At 34.9% G+C, this 18,383-nt stretch overlaps 1 protein-coding gene across 2 annotated transcripts; it reads left to right on the top strand.

The window, feature by feature from the left end:
* The first annotated feature begins 6,906 nt into the window (after window positions 1–6,906).
* Window positions 6,907–15,491, top strand: LOC111715164 (uncharacterized). Of its 2 annotated transcripts, none has more exons than XM_023490440.1 (6): window positions 6,907–7,022; window positions 8,151–8,844; window positions 9,269–9,509; window positions 9,653–10,641; window positions 12,608–12,771; window positions 14,322–15,491. In XM_023490440.1, the coding sequence occupies exons 2-5, from the start codon at window positions 8,167–8,169 to the stop codon at window positions 12,743–12,745; spliced, it is 2,046 nt and encodes a 681-aa protein (XP_023346208.1). In that variant the 5' UTR covers window positions 6,907–7,022; window positions 8,151–8,166; the 3' UTR covers window positions 12,746–12,771; window positions 14,322–15,491. The 2 variants fall into 2 exon arrangements, with proteins under 2 accessions (XP_023346208.1, XP_023346207.1); XM_023490439.1 differs by having other exon boundaries at window positions 6,907–7,026.
* The last annotated feature ends 2,892 nt before the right edge of the window (window positions 15,492–18,383 follow it).

The following is an 18,383-nucleotide window of genomic DNA, read 5'->3' as shown; positions in this document are numbered from 1 at the left end:
GTTTGTTTACACTACCCTTTGTACTCCAGAGCCGGCGATTTAAAAAATTCAATACAATACGACTCGGGTCTAAGCTGTCGTTGAGCCTTATTTACGGCTCGGGCTTTCGGATTTAAGTTGCATCTAATTTTTAACAGAGTTTAGTTCATTAAACCGGTTTAATGTTGTAGTTGGCGGATTTTCATAGTTGGAATTGGCGCATTCCGGGTTTTGATGAGAATAAGACCCAACATTGAGCCTTATTCTTCACTAAAACCAACCAAGGTCGGTTTTATTTTCATTGGGCCTAACTCCTTAAGTCGAGCCTAAGATCTCTCAGCTGTCAATCACGTGACACAAGCTGTCGTCAGAGTTGGGTCGAAGATTGGGTCTTAAAGTCGGGTTTAAGGAATTACGGCTCGAGCCGAAGCTTTTAAATCGCGGGCTCTGGTACTCAAGGTAGTACGAAGGTTTGGTTTCACTACCCTCTGTACTCCAGGTACTCAAAGTAGTAGGAAGGTTTTTTTACACTATCCTCTGTACTCCAGGTACTCCAGATAGTAGGAAGGTTTGTTTACACTACGCTTTGTACTCCAGGTAATCCAGGTAGTAGGAAGGTTTGTTTACACTACACTCTGTACTCTAGGTACTACTAGTAGTGGGGAGATTTGCTTAAGTATCCACTGTACATAAATATTAAATTGATCATATGTAATTAAATATATATATAGATCATGTACCTGTAATGTAAGGCTTGAAAAGACATTAGATTTAAAGATTGCTTATTATTGAATGTTTTCTAAATTCCCTTACTGGTGAATACTTGATTTAAACTCTGTCACAGTTCGGTCCAAATTCCAGCAAGCTGTCACTTTCGATCCCAATTTGACCAAAAAAACATTGATTTTTGGTGTGATCCCTTTTATACTTTTTTGTTGATGGATGCTTAAAAACTGTAAGAATTGAGTTTTTGAATAAATAAATAAATAGGTAAATAAATAATGATTTATTGAGATAAAATCAAATAATGATTATAATTCCCAGATAATAATATTACAAATAACTTATTGGTTTTGCTGTCTCTGAATGTATAGAATATGGCAGATTTTCTATATTTTTCTGTCCCTTCTTGACTCCAGGGTCTTCGGTTTACATAGACTCCAATGCACTTAAATACTGGACATAATCTTTTTTGGTGAACTGTGAGAGAAGAGTGCCATACATAAAACACAACAGTACATTTAATAAAGTTTTAAATGAAGACATTCCGAAAAAAATATCCTGGCATACACCTTCTTACAAATCTCCATAGTGTTTAGCTCCCAGTCCAGAGATGAGATTTTAAAAGCTTAACCCCCAAAAAAACGGTCTTTGCGTCTGCTTAGACCCAAGACAAGACCCGGGTTTTGGATGGCCTTGAGTATTGTTAAAACCAACCATCTTGGGTTTTTCTCTCTTTAAGGCTCGAGTCTTCAGCAACTGACGATCGTAAATTTTAAATGTACATTAAAAATCTCGGGAATTATTTGCGGTGTCAAATTTTATCAAATATATAAAATAAACATACTATGAAAATAATGTATCTTCTCAAAGTTTGAATTTCGAAATTTACATCTCCTTGTCACAGCTGATCTGACGGCATTCTGTCTGCTACAGAGAGAAAGCTTGCTAAAAAGTCTCTCATTGGTCGAATCAGAACCAATCCTGACTTGGGTTCTATCTAAGTCCGAGTTTGGGTTTTACTCGGGTTTAAGCTTTTAAAATCTCGTCTCAGGTTGTCAGTTTGCCAAATTCCCAAATACTTTACGGATTTAACTCGATCTAGATTATTATTGTTCCATGGTGTAGACGTGTACTATAATCTTCGACTGCTCTTGTAATCAGCAATCAGCATGTAATTAGATTTATCAGTATTTAATAACATTCTTTGCCTGCACTTAAACTCTGATTTTCTAATATATCTTTGTAATCCATTATGTCGTAGACCTTAGATATTTCGTACTGAATTTTGTTGCATCAAATAGTCAAGTGTTTGAAATATCGAATGCGTTCATCAAGTTGCAAAGATATAGAGATTACATATGAGTTTGTGGGAAAGAAAATTTTTTAAAACATATTTGAAATTGGTACAAAGAGATAAAAGTCGGTCGGTTTTTGCACAAGTGCTAATCAGATGAAAGATAAAAGATAAAATGATTTTTCTGCTATTTAATGGTTATTATTCTGCAATCGTATAAGTCAAATACAGGGTGTTCCAATAAATTTGGAAATTCAGTAACGACTTTATATCGTCTTCGATCCATGCGGCATTTTTTCATTAACACATTTATTGCAGTATTCATGCTTAAACATATAATAACGTTGTAGAAATTACGCGAAATTACGCCGTATTTTCGCGAAATTGAAGTTTCGCCAATTACGCGAAATCCTGCGAAATTACACGAAATGAAAATTATTTCGCGTAACTGCACGTAATTTCGCGTAAGTGAATAATCTATTACGTTGGAAACCCTAAAATATTCTAAATATTTCTAAATATTCTAAATATTTCTAAATATTTCTAAAGCTAGAAAATCTTAATGTAAAAGAAAAAGCAACAAAAAAAAGATGAAGATGAAGTACAAATGTACGAATTGTAAAAAAGCAATTGTAAAATTAGTTAGAATTACTCCTGACAAAATATATACTTGACTGAACAAACGTGAGTAATTAGAGCGACGTGGAGTCCCCCCCNCTTGTATCTTGTATCTTGTATCTTGTATCTTGTATCTTGTATCTTGTATCTTGTATCTTGTATCTTGTATCTTGTATCTTGTATCTTGTATCTTGTATCTTGTATCTTGTATCTTGTATCTTGTATCTTGTATCTTGTATCTTGTATCTTGTATCTTGTATCTTGTATCTTGTATCTTGTATCTTGTATCTTGTATCTTGTATCTTGTATCTTGTATCTTGTATCTTGTATCTTGTATCTTGTATCTTGTATCTTGTATCTTGTATCTTGTATCTTGTATCTTGTATCTTGTATCTTTTATCTTGTATCTTTGATCTTGTATCCCGTCAGGACTAGTGGGGAAAAATTTACGCTAGATTGTGACGTGTCTGTTTTGCTTAATCAACTACGCTAATCATCCCTGTTATTAGATGCAGTACGTGGAAAAGGGATATGGGTCATTCAATGCCTGATCACCACACTTTGTGGTCAATGTCTTCAATTTTGATCAAAATTTTAAGATATCTTTTTTAGGATATATATATAAATAGGGGATAGCATTATTTTTGATTTTTGACCACTTAAAAGGTCTTATAAAAAAAATTTCGAGTTTTGAAATTTGTAAAATTCATGAATTTTAACGTTCACAAAGAGATAGTTATATCTTGGAAAGTTTTGGAGCTATAAAAAATCTTTGATATCAATTTAAAAACCTTTGAAAATTGTATTTTTATATTTTTGGTTAAATATTGTGATTCGTACTTTTAAAATCTGATAAACAGAGCGTCAAAGAAAGAGGGGAGTTTTTTTATATTTTTTGGAAAAACGGCCAAAAAATTAAAAACTTAAAATATCTTCATTATATTGATATGAAAAACATATTATAACATCCCATTGACATTTGGACAATAAGTGGCTAAAAAGCCTGATTTTCTGGGAACACCCTGTATTTTCATCCTTTTTTCTCTTTTTTCGATTACTTTGTCATGAAAATTGAGATAGAAGGCTGAAATATTGCACAAAGGTCAAAAATAAAAAAATAAAATATTGTATCTGTATCTGTATCTGTATCTATATCTGTATCTGTATCTGTATCTGTATCTGTATCTGTATCTGTATCTGGATCTGGATCTGGATCTGGATCTGGACCTGGATCTGTATCTGTATCTGTATCTGTATTTGTATCTGTATCTGTATCTGGATCTGGATCTGGATCTGGATCTGGATCTGGATCAGGATCTGGATCTGGATCTGGATCTGGATCTGTATCTGTATCTGTATCTGTATCTGTATCTGTATCTGTATCTGTATCTGTATCTGTTCTGTATCTATATGTGTATCTGTATCTGCATCTGTATTTGTATCTGTATCTGAATCTGTATCTGTATCTGTATCTGTATCTGTATCTGTATCTGTATTTGTATTTGTATCTGTATCTGTATCTGTATTTGTATCTGTATCTGAATCTGTATCTGTATCTGTATCTGGATCTGGATCTGGATCTGGATCTGGATCTGTATCTGTATCTGCAATCTATGAAATCCCATGAAGGGGTTCCTGAGTTATGATCGAAAAAAAACAAAAAAAAACAGAGATTTATACTTTATATTAATAATAATCAAAAAAATCCCTTTCTTGCATCCAGCTAAAAAATTTCATTTCATTTGATTTCCCTGAATTGAATATTTAAGTCCATAACCAGCCTGAAAGCTATAAATATGTTTTATATCCCATTCAAAACATTAATATAAATCATTCAAATGTCATACAGAGTTTAAGAACTAAGCATATTTCTTAACTATAAAAATCAAGAAAGTATTTTTAAACCTGGAATAATCAAGGTTTGCAGGCAATAGTCAGATAATTTGATTTATTACAAAGAAGAAAACAAAGGAACAAATAGAGTATGATTTATAATGTTAAAACACATTCAACTTATGATATATATCTATATATAAGTTTAGCTTGTCTGGGGGTCTGTTCGTATCCAATAAACGTCAACACAGCTGAACCGATCAGGCCCAAATTTTGTGTGGGACCTCACGTGGCCCCAGGAAAGGTTCATTAATGATCAAAATTCCAAATATTTGTCTCCATCAAAATTCGATTTTCATTAAATTTTTAAAAATCTTTATATAAATTTAGCTTGTCATGTCTGTCTGTTTGTTTGTATCCAATAAACGTCAACACGGCTGAACCGATCAGGCCCAATTTTTTGTGGGACCTCACGTGGCCCCAGGGAAGGTTTATTCATGATCAAAATTTCAAATATTTGTCTCCATCAAAATTCGATTTTCACTAAATTTTTTAAAATCTTTATATAAATTTAGCTTGTCTGTCTGTCTGTTTGTGTGTGTCCAATAAACGTCAAAACGGCTGAACCGATCGGGCCTAAACGTTGTGTGGGACCTCACGTGACCCTAGGGAAGGTTTATGAATGATCAAAATGTTAAAAAATTGTATTTAAAAGTTTATTATTTTTTATTATAGAGAATAAATAATAAAAATAATATTTAAATTTATCTGAATTATAGATTTAGATATATTGTTTTATCATGTTGTTATCGTATGTAGGCCTTTACAGTTTTATAATATTAAGCATTACAGTTTTACAAGTTTAACCATTCAAGGTTTACAGGTTAATCATGCTTATTGTTTACTAAATATAAGGTTTTAACACGTTTTAATTTATATTGTTTTTTTTTACAATGGATGAGCTATAGTATAACATTTAAAAACCTTTAACTCCCATTCAATGTTTATACTTTCATTGACTAATCTTATTTTTAACTTCTGTTTTAAATTCCCTAAATGTTATGTTAAAGTCAGCTTAATGCCAAAAAATGGCATTCGGAGTGAAGTTTAGTAAAAGGCCGAAATAATAGAAATGTACGAAATGTATATACTCTCTGTTTCCTAATATTAATTTTTCCCTGCAGCTATTAAATTGTTTCTTTTTCTGCGAAATCATAAATGATGACTTTAAAGACTAAATTCAAGGCAAAAGTCTCAATTTAACCTTTAACGGAATATTTGAAGAGTTTATGTCGTCTTTACAGTCTCATCCTTTATGGGTAACCCTGTATTAGCATCAACACCGAATTTTAAATTTGACAGATGATAGTCTGGCTCTGTGAACTTTAGCAGTAGAATTATAGAATGAACAATCACAAAATATCCCTAGTCTTGATATTTCCAAAATGTGGTCTGCCCTTTCAATATTACCGGAGATATGAAGAATTTCATTGAGACTTCAACATTTATGGCTTTATTCAATAAAATTGAAATCTGAACGAAATTTCGGTAATAATGATAGCACAAAAAAGGCAGACCACATTTTGGAAATGGCAAAACTAGAAAAAAATTTTGGTTATATTTGTTAAAGCATTCAAAAGTTCTCAAAGACAAAATTTTAGGTTTTGATGGTACTGATATTAGTTTCATGATTATCACTATTATTTTTAAACAGTTTAGTATATTATCATAATTATTATTATTATCATTATTACTATAATTATTATATATTTGTATAATTTTGTTTATAATTACTTTTACGATAATACCGTTATATTTGCACATCTTTTTATATTCTATCCATATCATCGAATACATTGTTGTTTTAAATTTGTTCTTCATTTTTAAACTGTTAGGATTGACCAGAGAGGGGGTATTTATCCCCCTGGACTAGTGAAAATACTCATTTCCAGGGGGATTTGTCAGCACCTAACGCCATACAGGAGCTGCGCCCCCCCCCCCAGGGACGAATCTCTGGGAATGCCCAGCTGGCAAGTGGCTACTCTCAGGGGCGTACGAGGGTGGGGGAGGGACCCCCGGCCCCCCCTACGTATACTCTCCTGAGGGGGGGGCACCCATATAAAAGATACTTTAAAATCTCAAGTGTCGTTAAAAAAGCTTTAGTCAATACTGCCTTCAGTGTATCTTTGATATAATTATTTATAATTAAACAAGATGTATCATTTCTATGAAAATATAGATATTTTTAAAGAAATGTTTCCATCGCTTTTCTATACCCATTGAAGCTTACTCCACAGTATTAAGAGGAACTGTCTGATGAGTCTACAGTCAGGGGCGTATTTTACTACTTGTATTTTATTTTTTAATCTCTCTTTAGGCCCATAGATGACACTAGTATCAAACTAGAAATGAAAAAGATGTCGCTAGTTGCTCCTCTACTGCGCATGCGCTAAACTTATTTTCCGTCTGTTTTCCTTGTTCCAGAGTAAATATCGAGCCTCTAAGAGAGAATTAGAGAGAGAAATCTGAGCAACGCGATCTACAGGATCTACAGGCATTCTAAGATACTTTAATAGTAGGTAGTTTTTTAATTAAATATAGGCTTTATTCTTTAGGTTTCATGTCAGCTATGTTTTTAAAGAGTAGAGACGTTTCAATTATTATAATAAAAACAATAAATGTTTTGCAAAAACTTTCCAGGGCTATTAAATTAGTTGTAAAACCAAAATCTCAAAGTGATCTGGTCTGTTAGGGGGGGGGGGTCCAAAAACGAATTAAGTTAAAAACTATTAGAGCTAAACTTGTGGGTCTGTCCCTCCCCCCCCCCCCTCCTATCAATTTTGTACATGACCCAATGTCAATTTTTTTCAATAACTAGGTTAGGAAGATTTTTAGTCGAGCGCTGCGGCTAGGAAAGGCTAGGCGACCGAGCGCTGCGGCCAGGACAGACCTTCAATTTCAATAAAATTAGTATATATTTAGGGTTAGGTTAGGTAAAGATACTTTTTGGGCCCGAGCGCTGCGCTAGGACAGGCTAGGGGTCGAGCGCTGTGGCTAGGACAGGCTAGGGGCCGAGCGCCACGGCTAGGACAGGCTAGGGGTGGGGCGCTGCGGCCATGTAACCAACTTTTTCCATATGATAAATATGAGATGCAAGGAAATTACCTTCACTTAATTAAGGTCACAGAAAGTTTAATTGTGCACATGCATTTTTATCATTTAAATCAATATGTGTTATAGTTTAGCTTGACCTAACCTATAAGAGCTCGGCCCCCTTTCCTGTTCTAGCCACAGCGCTCGGCCCGGAAACATATATAAATCTAATCTTACCCTGTTAAGTAATAAAATAAATCATTAATGGGGGTGGTCCAATAAGTGTTCTTGAGAGAGAAAACAGTGGCCGAATTTAAAGAATTTGAGCCGGGGCTTTAATTTGGTTGGTTTCACTTAATATTGTATTCAATGTTTTAAGATTTAAGCCGGCGCTCAATTGAAACTGGTTTTTTTTTGCGGATTTGAGACAGTCTAATATTTTCTCTTAACCTTTGAAATTAAGAAGTAATTTTTTCATGGGTGATTAAGTCGCGATTGTTTTTTTTTGGGGGGGGTCGGGTAAAACTATCAAAAAAAAAAAGTTTTATGACGCGCTTTCTGTGTTCAATTAAACGTCAATTCCTTTATTGTAATTATTTAATTATTTCAGAAAGAACAGATCTCTAATGTCCGCTACAGTCGATCCTCTAGATGAGCTCCTCAACAACCTGGAGACTTTGAAGGTTGGACAAGAGAACAAGTTGGAGGTCGGAGGGAAGGAGGAGGAGAAGGAGGATGATGGATATAATAGTTCATCCTCAACAGAGAATCTTGCTGTTAATGAAAGTAAGGGAAAGGTTACGAAGAAGAATGAGGATGAGGAGAAGGTTAAGGATGAAAGTGATGTGAAGGTTAAGAATGAAGAGAAGGTCAAGGATGAGGATGAGGATGAGGATGAGGATGATGAAAAGATCCTGGAGCCCCTGGTTATCCTCGGAGAGAAGAGTGGAGGCCCCGAGGTTGAATTTATCTCCCGAGGTCCCGTATCTATTGATACCCCGGATAACAGGTTCCAACCCTACTCCCGTCCTGACCAAAATCAGGGAGTAATTCAGTCCACGGGGAAACAGGACGAGGACAAACACCAGCCTATACCCAACGTCCTGATCTACACGAAGAAGGACCGGGAGCGTCCTACCAAGATTGATGTTCGGATCGAATGGTCGGATAAGCATGAGTTGTGTATCCAGAGATATCAGCTACCGGAGGAAACATGTTTCACTGAAGGAGCAAATACTATCCAGCTCTTTATCCAGCTTAATCCTAATCTCAAGGAAACTAAATCATTTCTGGCAGATGTTAAGGTAGGCATTTTGGAAATAAAGTTAACAAAAATTTACAACAGTAAGTAACCCTATCGATAACTAGGAAGATATTGTCATTTTCTAGTATTACAAGAGTTTCATTTCGACATCATTCACTACTTGTCAAAGCTTTAAAGAGTACCGTTGTGAATCAAATTTGTCATTATTTTAAGTTTTCAACAGTGACCTTCTACACAATNTATTAATAATTTGACAATGGACATGCCATTCTATTAATAATTTGACAATGGACATGCCATTCTATTAATAATTTGACAATGGACATGCCATTCTATTAATAATTTGACAATGGACATGCCATTCTATTAATAATTACTTCTACATTCCCTTTAAACAAATAAAATAAATAAACATTTTTGACAAACCATAAACTAGAATAAAACTATCAAGCCTTGTGATCCAGGTTATGAATGATGAGAGCGGTCAGCGGGCCTTCTATATCGGTCCCATCGTCATCTCCTTGAAGACGGACTTGGCGGAATCCCAGGAGCGGGCCCTCCTGGCGCAGATCAGCGAGGAGGAGCGGGCCTCCGCCATGAACCTGGTGGCGGAGAAGGATATTCACCAGCTGGTGTCCGGGATTGGACCACAGAAGGATACCGTTCTTGCAATCCTTAGTGCACAAAGGAAATCTCCAAATCCAGGTACAAATACTTCATTTTTATTTCTTCTCATTCAAATATTGTTGATAATGTAACTAATCTAAGTTTCTAAATGTGTTCAACTGTTTTCCCACTAAATGTAGGAAAATATATTAGTTGGATTAACGAATGTAATCAATTTTCAGGACAAGTGATGGCACAAATACACGCCGTGGTTCAGCGGCTCCTCCGTCACAAGGATGACAAGGTCCGTCTATCTGTCTTCAAACTCAACAACAATGGCATCTCCGCTTTCGAAATCGCCGCTATTATGAACAACAGCTTCGTGGCCTGCTATCTAGCAGAGGTTATGTACAATCTCATCGACGATACAAGGACAGCGCTGAAGATCTTGAACAGCAAGGACACCCACGGTAATACGATCATCCACCTTCTCTCAAGGAAGGGAGATTCCAATGCCGTTACACTGAAGAAACTACTCGCAATGCGTCTCACGGACAATACACGTGTGTTCAGCGTTGGGTTCAACTCTAAGAAGCAGCAGCCGATGCATATTGTAGCGCAGAGTAAGAGTAACCAACCGGAAACAATTGCTATCCTTCATCAGGCTTTTAACAGGTCCTTCGACTCCCAGGATGATGACGGCATGACTCCTCTCCACTACGCCTGTCAGAGGACAGGAGACTCGGCTATGGTGCAGACCATCCTGTCCTACAAGAAGGACAACATCAATGCACCGCGAAAGGACGGTTTGACCGCGCTTGACCTTGTCACCTTACGTCCGACTAGCAGCTGCGAAGGTCAGGGGGTCTTCGAAATAGAGTACGGAGTTCAGCTGGAGATAATCAAGTTGCTGAAAAACAACGGAGGGAAATCTAGTTTCCCCGAACCCAATTCCCCCACCAACTCTCCCAACAACATCTCCATGATGAACATGGCGAGCCCTCACAGCACCGTCTCCCCCCTGGGCTCCCCCTACGACTCCTCGGCAAACGCCAGTCCGCGAACCCTACCAGACGACTGTCCCGGGAACTACTACGTAAATCTACGTGGTCCTGGCAGCGTAGAGTCGTATATCCAATCCAGTCCTGAGTCTGATCATGGTGAACTGCAGACCAACAGGACAAGGAACTACAGCTATATGCCGAGGATGGTGGATAGCCCTGCTTCACAGGTAGATGGGGATACAGAGCACCAAATCTGTAGACGCACTGTTTTAGTTTCTTATTTTTAGTTATCATGAAAATAACAAAATTTAGAGTAAACGATTTTTGGTAATTTAAGCATAGGTTAAAGAGACTGTAGACGTAATTTCATATGATCCTACATTAAAAAAAAACGGTATGCCCGGTTCACAACGGTACCCTTTAATTCAAAAGCAGAAATGTCATTTATAAGTTCTCATTGGTTTGCTATCTAAAAATTATAATTTTGAATTGGCGGTATGTCTATAAAAGGGTAATGCGGATATATATAAAAATTTAAGCTTTTATTGGGTTTGGGTGAAGAAAAATGAAGAGAAAAGGGGGAGAGGGAATGGAAAAGGGGAAAAGGGGAGGACGGGCAAGAGGGAAGGGAAAAAACCACACACAAAAAACAGTATCAGAAATGCTTTTAAAAAATCTCAGAGGTGACCTTGAAGCTGACCTTTTTAGGGCATGAAAACGCTTTATTATACTTTTTTAACCCCAAAATTTCTCTGTAAGAGGAGTCTGCCCCCCCCCCATTGCAGCCCCCCCCCGCTTCTTCGAATTTTGCTTAGGATTCTTAAACCTGCTGGGAACAAGTAAATAAATTGTCAGAATTGAACACTCATTGTTACTTAGATTAAGATTTAATTGGTAACGTTCAAACGTTGTAAATTTGACAATGGACATGCCATTCTATTAATAATTTGACAATGGACATGCCATTCTATTAATAATTTGACAATGGACATGCCATTCTATTAATAATTTGACAATGGACATGCCATTCTATTAATAATTTGACAATGGACATGCCATTCTATTAATAATTTGACAATGGACATGCCATTCTATTAATAATTTGACAATGGACATGCCATTCTATTAATAATTTGACAATGGACATGCCATTCTATTAATAATTTGACAATGGACATGCCATTCTATTAATAATTTGACAATGGACATGCCATTCTATTAATAATTTGACAATGGACATGCCATTCTATTAATAATTTGACAATGGACATGCCATTCTATTAATAATTTGACAATGGACATGCCATTCTATTAATAATTTGACAATGGACATGCCATTCTATTAATAATTTGACAATGGACATGCCATTCTATTAATAATTTGACAATGGACATGCCATTCTNGGTATTTTTTAACAATTTGGGTAAATATTTAACATATTTTCTTTATAAAAAAAATCTAAAACTATGAGAATAAATTTTGGGTTTCTTGGGTTGTACGAGGAGACCAATATATTTGTGGAATCTGAAGACTACTTTTAGACTCATGTTGTGATTATCCCAATCAACATAAAATACAGAGCTATTTCTCTTTATAGATTAATTTACAAACTACTGGTAAGACTATTTTCTTTAGAAAAATATTTTTAACAAAACATATAATTGCTAAAATTTCATATTTCAGAGTTCCGTTTCAGATTTAAACTTGATTTGATGGTCCCCACTGTACTTGATTTAAGAACATTTTTAACGTATTATGATCAAACCATTTTAGGGTTGGTTAAACTATTTAAATAAAATCTACATCGTTTTCTTAAATGACTTTTATTATGTATAAAATGATAAAATGATTTGGTACATACAAAGAAACATCAATATTAATAATTTATATTCGAGAGCTGAGCCTCTGCTCTAAATATTAATAAATAATTGCTTTCTTTATAAATATATTCCTTGTAATTCTGGTTTTTAGAATTAATAATTATTATTGCAATGTTGACAAAATTAAAAAATTATGGACTTAAGAGAAATGTTGCTTTGTAATTTGTAATTGTTTTAACTGATACATTTCTAAAACTGATTACGTCACATTTTTAGATTTAAATTCTTGGTGATATTTTAAATAAAAGAAAAAATGTTACAATGACTCCACTGATGTCTAGTTCTAGTAATCCAAAATATTTATATTTGCAGGATTCCAACGGATACTACAACATGGACAGCCCTGTAGGGAACGGTACTACCCTGGAGGAACATCTTGCTTCACAGATATTCAATGAGTTCCCTGAGATCAGGAACGTGTTGGGACAAATACTCGACGGGAATCTGTAAATCAATCCTCCAGGAACATCCTAAAGGTAGATAATAATCAGAACAGTGAGGATAAACTTTTGACTGGGATAGCGCTTATCAACTGATCAACTTTTAATTTGGATTTTAATAAATTTCGGAGAATTTAGAAAAGAATAACGGTTCGATGAAAGATGTGTTTGGCAATTTAAATTGATTCAGAATGAGAAATAAGATCCAACTGAGCCCGTTATCAACAGATTTTAAAATATAACAGTTTTAAGGTGGTATAAGTACGGTATACAAGAAATGAATGGTGGATATCGAGATCAAAGCTTGATCTCCACTTTTAATAAATCTCCAGATTAAATATTTTATGTTCTCCTCTTGTTATTAATCTCCAGATTGATTAACAGATCGGGAGTAAGGATATTCCACCCATTCTAAAGTTTTCAGCTAGGATTACTCAGTTCATATAAAGAATGAAATTTCAGACACGACTGTTTAGAATTTATAAAAAAAAAATGGTTACGTTGTAAACTTTTTTTCTTTTAACTTTTAAACTCCTGTTCAGGCTGACGTCTGGTTTACCCAAAATAGTCCGGGTAAATTTCCTTATTGTTGTATAAATCTATAACATTTGATACTTTTGCAAAATTTCAAATATTTTATTTGCCAGTAACCAACCCCTGTTCTATCATTTAATTCTTAGTCTAAAATGTTGTTTCTATTGTTTCTATTCTTATTAATTTTAAGATTTTAAATTCTCTTTTCTTTAAAGTGTTTCATCTCATCCTAAACTAACCAATAATAAAGGGTGTCTCAAAAAAAGACTTAAATTGTGACACCCTGTAAAACGAGGTGCAAAATAATACATCTATATATAAGTTTAGCTTGTCTGTCTGTTTGTTTTTATCCAATAGACGTCAAAACGTCTGAACCAATGGGGCCCAAATTTTAATGGGACCTCACGTGACCCCAGGGAAGGTTTATGAATGAAAATTTTGAAAATGCGCGAAAAAATATTATGAAATCCTTAAACTTTTTTTCGTTTTTGTTTTATACTATACAAAGAGAAGATGCTCACAGATAAAGCCACAATAAAAAGTTGAAATAGAAGATGGTAAAAGCCTAGTCTATATGTATATATTTAGCTTGTCTGCCTGTCTGTTTGTATACAATGAACGTCAAAACGGCTGAACCTATCGGCCCAAAAATGTGTGTGGTACCTCACGTGACCCAGGAAAGGTTTATGAATGATCATAACTTCAAAAAGTTGTGATTAAAAGTTTTTTATTTTTGTAAAATTTTGAAAATGCGAGAAGTTTAGACTTGTAAACTGCTTAGAAGGCACGTTTTTATGTTTTTTTTTGGAAATAACGCTTTTTTGTGTGTTGTCTTGTGGTTTATAAGTTGGTTAAAAATAAGAAATTTACAATATGATAAATTAAGTTTTGATGGGGGGGGGGGGGGGGGGGGTTGAAAAATTGGATCTCAAAAAACAAGGTTTTACAGTTAACACCCATTTTAATAAAAAATAATTTTCTAAAAAATGTACTCCTTCAATTAATCCTTTCTAACCTTAAGAAAAAATTTATTAAATAAATTTACATTTCAGGATCTGTTTCAAGACGACCTCCGATCTTTTTAAAGCCGACCTCAGGATCCTCACAGTTGACCTCGAGTTCGTACAGGAGAACCTTGTTGGTCCTTGTTGGCTGAATTGAGCTGAACACTTTAGAATTGGATACCCTTAATACCGATCCCTCGATCTGAATATCCACTGTGGACACTTAAGATTTCTGCTCAATCCGCTCTTTCTCTCTCTTTTTGGATATCACTACTTTGTTCCGACCAATGAGAGTTCTCTCGATGTTTGCGCGCCAAAATTTCAAAATCTTTCGGCTTCTAATTGGCTGTTCGGGTTTCTTCAAATGCCCCTCTGGTTGGTCGAATTTTAAACCCTTTTCTGGATACAAACTTAAGTTTAATCCAATCTTGAGATTAAAAAATATGTGATTAAGCATTGATCTCGATATCCACAACTCTAAAGTTTTCAGCTTTGGGCTCATAATTCAGTGGAATAATATCAAAATTTAGTCCACGACAATTTTTGAAAGCTCAAAACAAATTAGCAACTTATATTTTCAAACATGTTGTCCAAAAAATCAAAGATGTTTTTGTTGATTCAAAATATTTAATCATGTTCATCACTCAATGTTCTGGCCAAGACTAGTGAAAAAAGTGCACAAGTTTATTTTTTAAAACAAAATTTTATTTTTAACTGTAGAAATTTCATTTTATTCGTCTATCAATATTATGTTGTAACCAGAACTGTTCTGATTAGGCGTGGCGTTGTGCATACAAAAATTAGAGCAAAAATGTTCAAGAAAAGAATTTTGACATAAAATTGGAATTAAAAATTTAAAATCTACACAGTAAACATCTATTCTATTTTGCTTAAATTATATTAAAACTTTTCAAATATTTTTCGTAGTAATTATACAAATTTGTCCAATATACAATAGTACGCATTTTTCTAACATTTTCGGTTTATAAAATCTAGTCTTAAGTTTTTATTGTACCATTATTATCAACTAATTACAGGGGTGGATATTTTTTAGAGAGGGGGTTGGTTCTTCCTCCCCCCCCCCCTGCATGCTCCAGAGTGAGATGAATTTTGACCCCGTGTTATTGTTAACAAAGTTCTCTACAATAAATCTATCTATATACTATATAAATATGTATTAACTATGAAGATTGGAATAAAAATATTTACTCGAAGTTATTTAGATTTTTATTCTATAACAGTACAGGGTACAGTACAGTACAGGGTACCCACAGGATTATATTTTCCAATTATATTTCAGGCAGAAGACATGAAAAATTAGAATATTTAATGAGAATTAAGTCCAGGGGGGGGGGGCATTCGCCCCTCCCCCCATGAATTTGGAATTTTTTGTTCCTATTTTCAGAATAGCTTCTCAATAGCATGCTTAAGGGAAAGAAATCCTAGTGCAAAACAGGAAGAATATCTGTCTTAATAAACTATAATGTGTGAAAAGTTATTAATCTAGTTTTTTTTGTCTTTATTCATTAATTTTGACTCTTTTTAGAGTCTTTTAAGTCAAAAAAAAATTTCCCCTGCGGCACGATTTTTTGTTCCTAATTATGAATTTTTTTGTTCCTAAGGCCCCCCCTCACTTAAATCCTGTATCCGCCCCTGGATTCACCTTTCAAGTGACTTCTATCCTTCTACAGTGGCACCTGTCAAGTTGGTAGAGTTGGTAACCCTGTATATGTTGGTAGAGTTGGTAACCCTGTATATATTGGTAGAGTTGGTAACCCTGTATATGTTGGTACAGTTGGTAATCCTGTATATTTTGGTTGAGTTGGTAACCCTGTATATGTTGGTAGAGTTGGTAACCCTGTATATGTTGGAAAATACCTAATTATCGAGACTAATTTTAATATACCAACGTTTGAGTGAAAAACGTCAAAGAACCCCAAAATTCTATTGTTGGGCAAAGGTTAAAATCAGGTATGGTAGGCAAAAAGTGAGCTTACCAAGTTACCATGCATCTGAAAAAGAGATTTGTTCCTCCTATAAAGTAAGTTTTAAAAAATTATTGCCGATTCGCACCATTTTAAACTTACGCCCCCCACCCCTATTCTTTCTCTTAACTACAAATTACATGTTAAACAATTGTATATTATTAGCTATACAGGGTGGCCCACAAAACATGACAGTTGCGTGATATTATAGTTTAAAATGCCTTCTTCCATAATTTGATTTAAGTTTTTTGATACTATAAAGAGACTAATAACATATTTTAAATGACAGTTGTATTCTAGTAAAATTGATTTTACATGAGTTAAACATTAAATTTAAAGAAATAAAATGCAAAAAGTCTGGTAATTTACATCGTCTATACGCAACATCTCCCCCTAGCCCGTCCTATCCTCAGTGCTCGGCCCAGAATTGAGCTTAACCTAACCTAACCCTAAACTAATACGTTTTAAATAACTTAAATCATTTGGTAATTTCCTAGGGAACGATTTTTGCTGCTTTTTTACATGACTTTTTCAACAATTTTCAATTAAATGTAAGACATGTGGCCGCAGTGCTCGGCCCCCTAGCTTGTCCTAGCCGCAGCGCTCGGCCCAGAAAGTGTCATATATCTTAATCTAACCCATGGCCGCAGTGCTCGGCCCCCTGGCCTGTCCTAGCCGCAGCGCTCGGCCCAGAAAGTGTCTTAACCTAACCCTAAATAAGTACTAATTTAATGAAAATTGTTGTTTTTATGTTTATTTTATATTTAAACATTTAAAAAAAATATTACTCATCAACCTCTGAAATAAAAATATTACTCAACCAACCAAAAAAATATTGCTCATCCAACCTAAAAATATTAATGCTCATCCAACCTAAAAATATTGCTCAACCGACCTAAAAATATTGCTCCACTGACCTAATAAAATTGCTCAACCGACCTAATAAAATTTCTCAACTGACCTAAAAATATTGCTCATCCGTCCTTAAAATATTGCTCATCCGACCTAAGAATATTGCTCATCCGACCTAAAAATACTGCTTAACCGACCTAAAAATATTGCTCAACCGACCTAAAAATATTGCTCATATCCGACCTAAAACTATTGCTTAACAGACCTAAAAATATTGCTCATCCAATCTAAAAATATTGCTAATCCGACCTAAAAATATTGCTCAACCGACCTAAAGATATTGCTCAACTGACCTAATAAAATTTGAAAAACGTTAGGTCAGAAAAACGTTAGGTTCGTTTCCTCTAGGTTCGATGAGCGGGTACCACCATATTTGAAAAGTTTCCTTTCGTCTTTGCAGTTTCATTCTTTGTGGGTCACGCTGTATCTATTATCTGGAACATTACTTGATTACGCGGCATAGATCGTAATCAGCGCACAACAGGTTATAATTCAGTAAACTTAAAACGAACACGACTATTAAAATAAATTATTTCGTATTTTATACAAAAAATATATTATTCACAATTTTAGCAGTTAAAGAAATTTTAAATTGAATGATGATTATTACAATTTAGGTTAACATCTTTTCTTTTAAATCCTAGATTGTCTTTTGAACCCGTTTAAATCCGTTCAGTTCCGTTCTACTTATTCAAATCCGATGGCTTGCGTTTCTAATTCTATCTGCTTAATCTCTCGTAGACAACAGTAGTCGTAGGTTCGAATCAGTCTTAGTTAGCATACAAAGCCATATACTTAGTTCCTTGACCATCCCCTTGGGGCCGGGCTTGCCCCGAGGTTAATTGAAATCTTTCCAACGTGATGTCTGTTCTATACATAATTATTTTGGGACAAACTTTGGTTAGTTTAGATATTTAGATCAAGCTTGGTGTGCTTGTTACGGTTGTGGGGGTTGGGGTCTGTCCTAGAGAACGATTTTTGGACCCCCCCCCTCTCCTATAATTTTTTACATGATTTCAGCAAAATAATCATTATTTTTATTTATTTACGGTTAGTTTAAGACAATTTCTGGGCCGAGCGCTGCTGCAAAAATCGTTCTCTAGGAATATACCGGGGCCGGACGCTGCGGTCACATGTTCAGCTGTGACTATGTGTAACATAGCTAGGTATATTCCTAGAGAACGATTTTTGGACCCCCCGTGCCCCCCCCCCC

This window comes from Eurytemora carolleeae, unplaced genomic scaffold (genome assembly GCF_000591075.1).
Source record: "Eurytemora carolleeae unplaced genomic scaffold, Eaff_2.0 scaffold1564, whole genome shotgun sequence".
Classification (NCBI taxonomy): Eukaryota; Metazoa; Arthropoda; class Copepoda; order Calanoida; family Temoridae; genus Eurytemora; species Eurytemora carolleeae.
The sequence above is the reverse complement of the archived record's forward strand: the minus strand, read 5'-3'. Positions and strand labels throughout refer to the sequence as shown.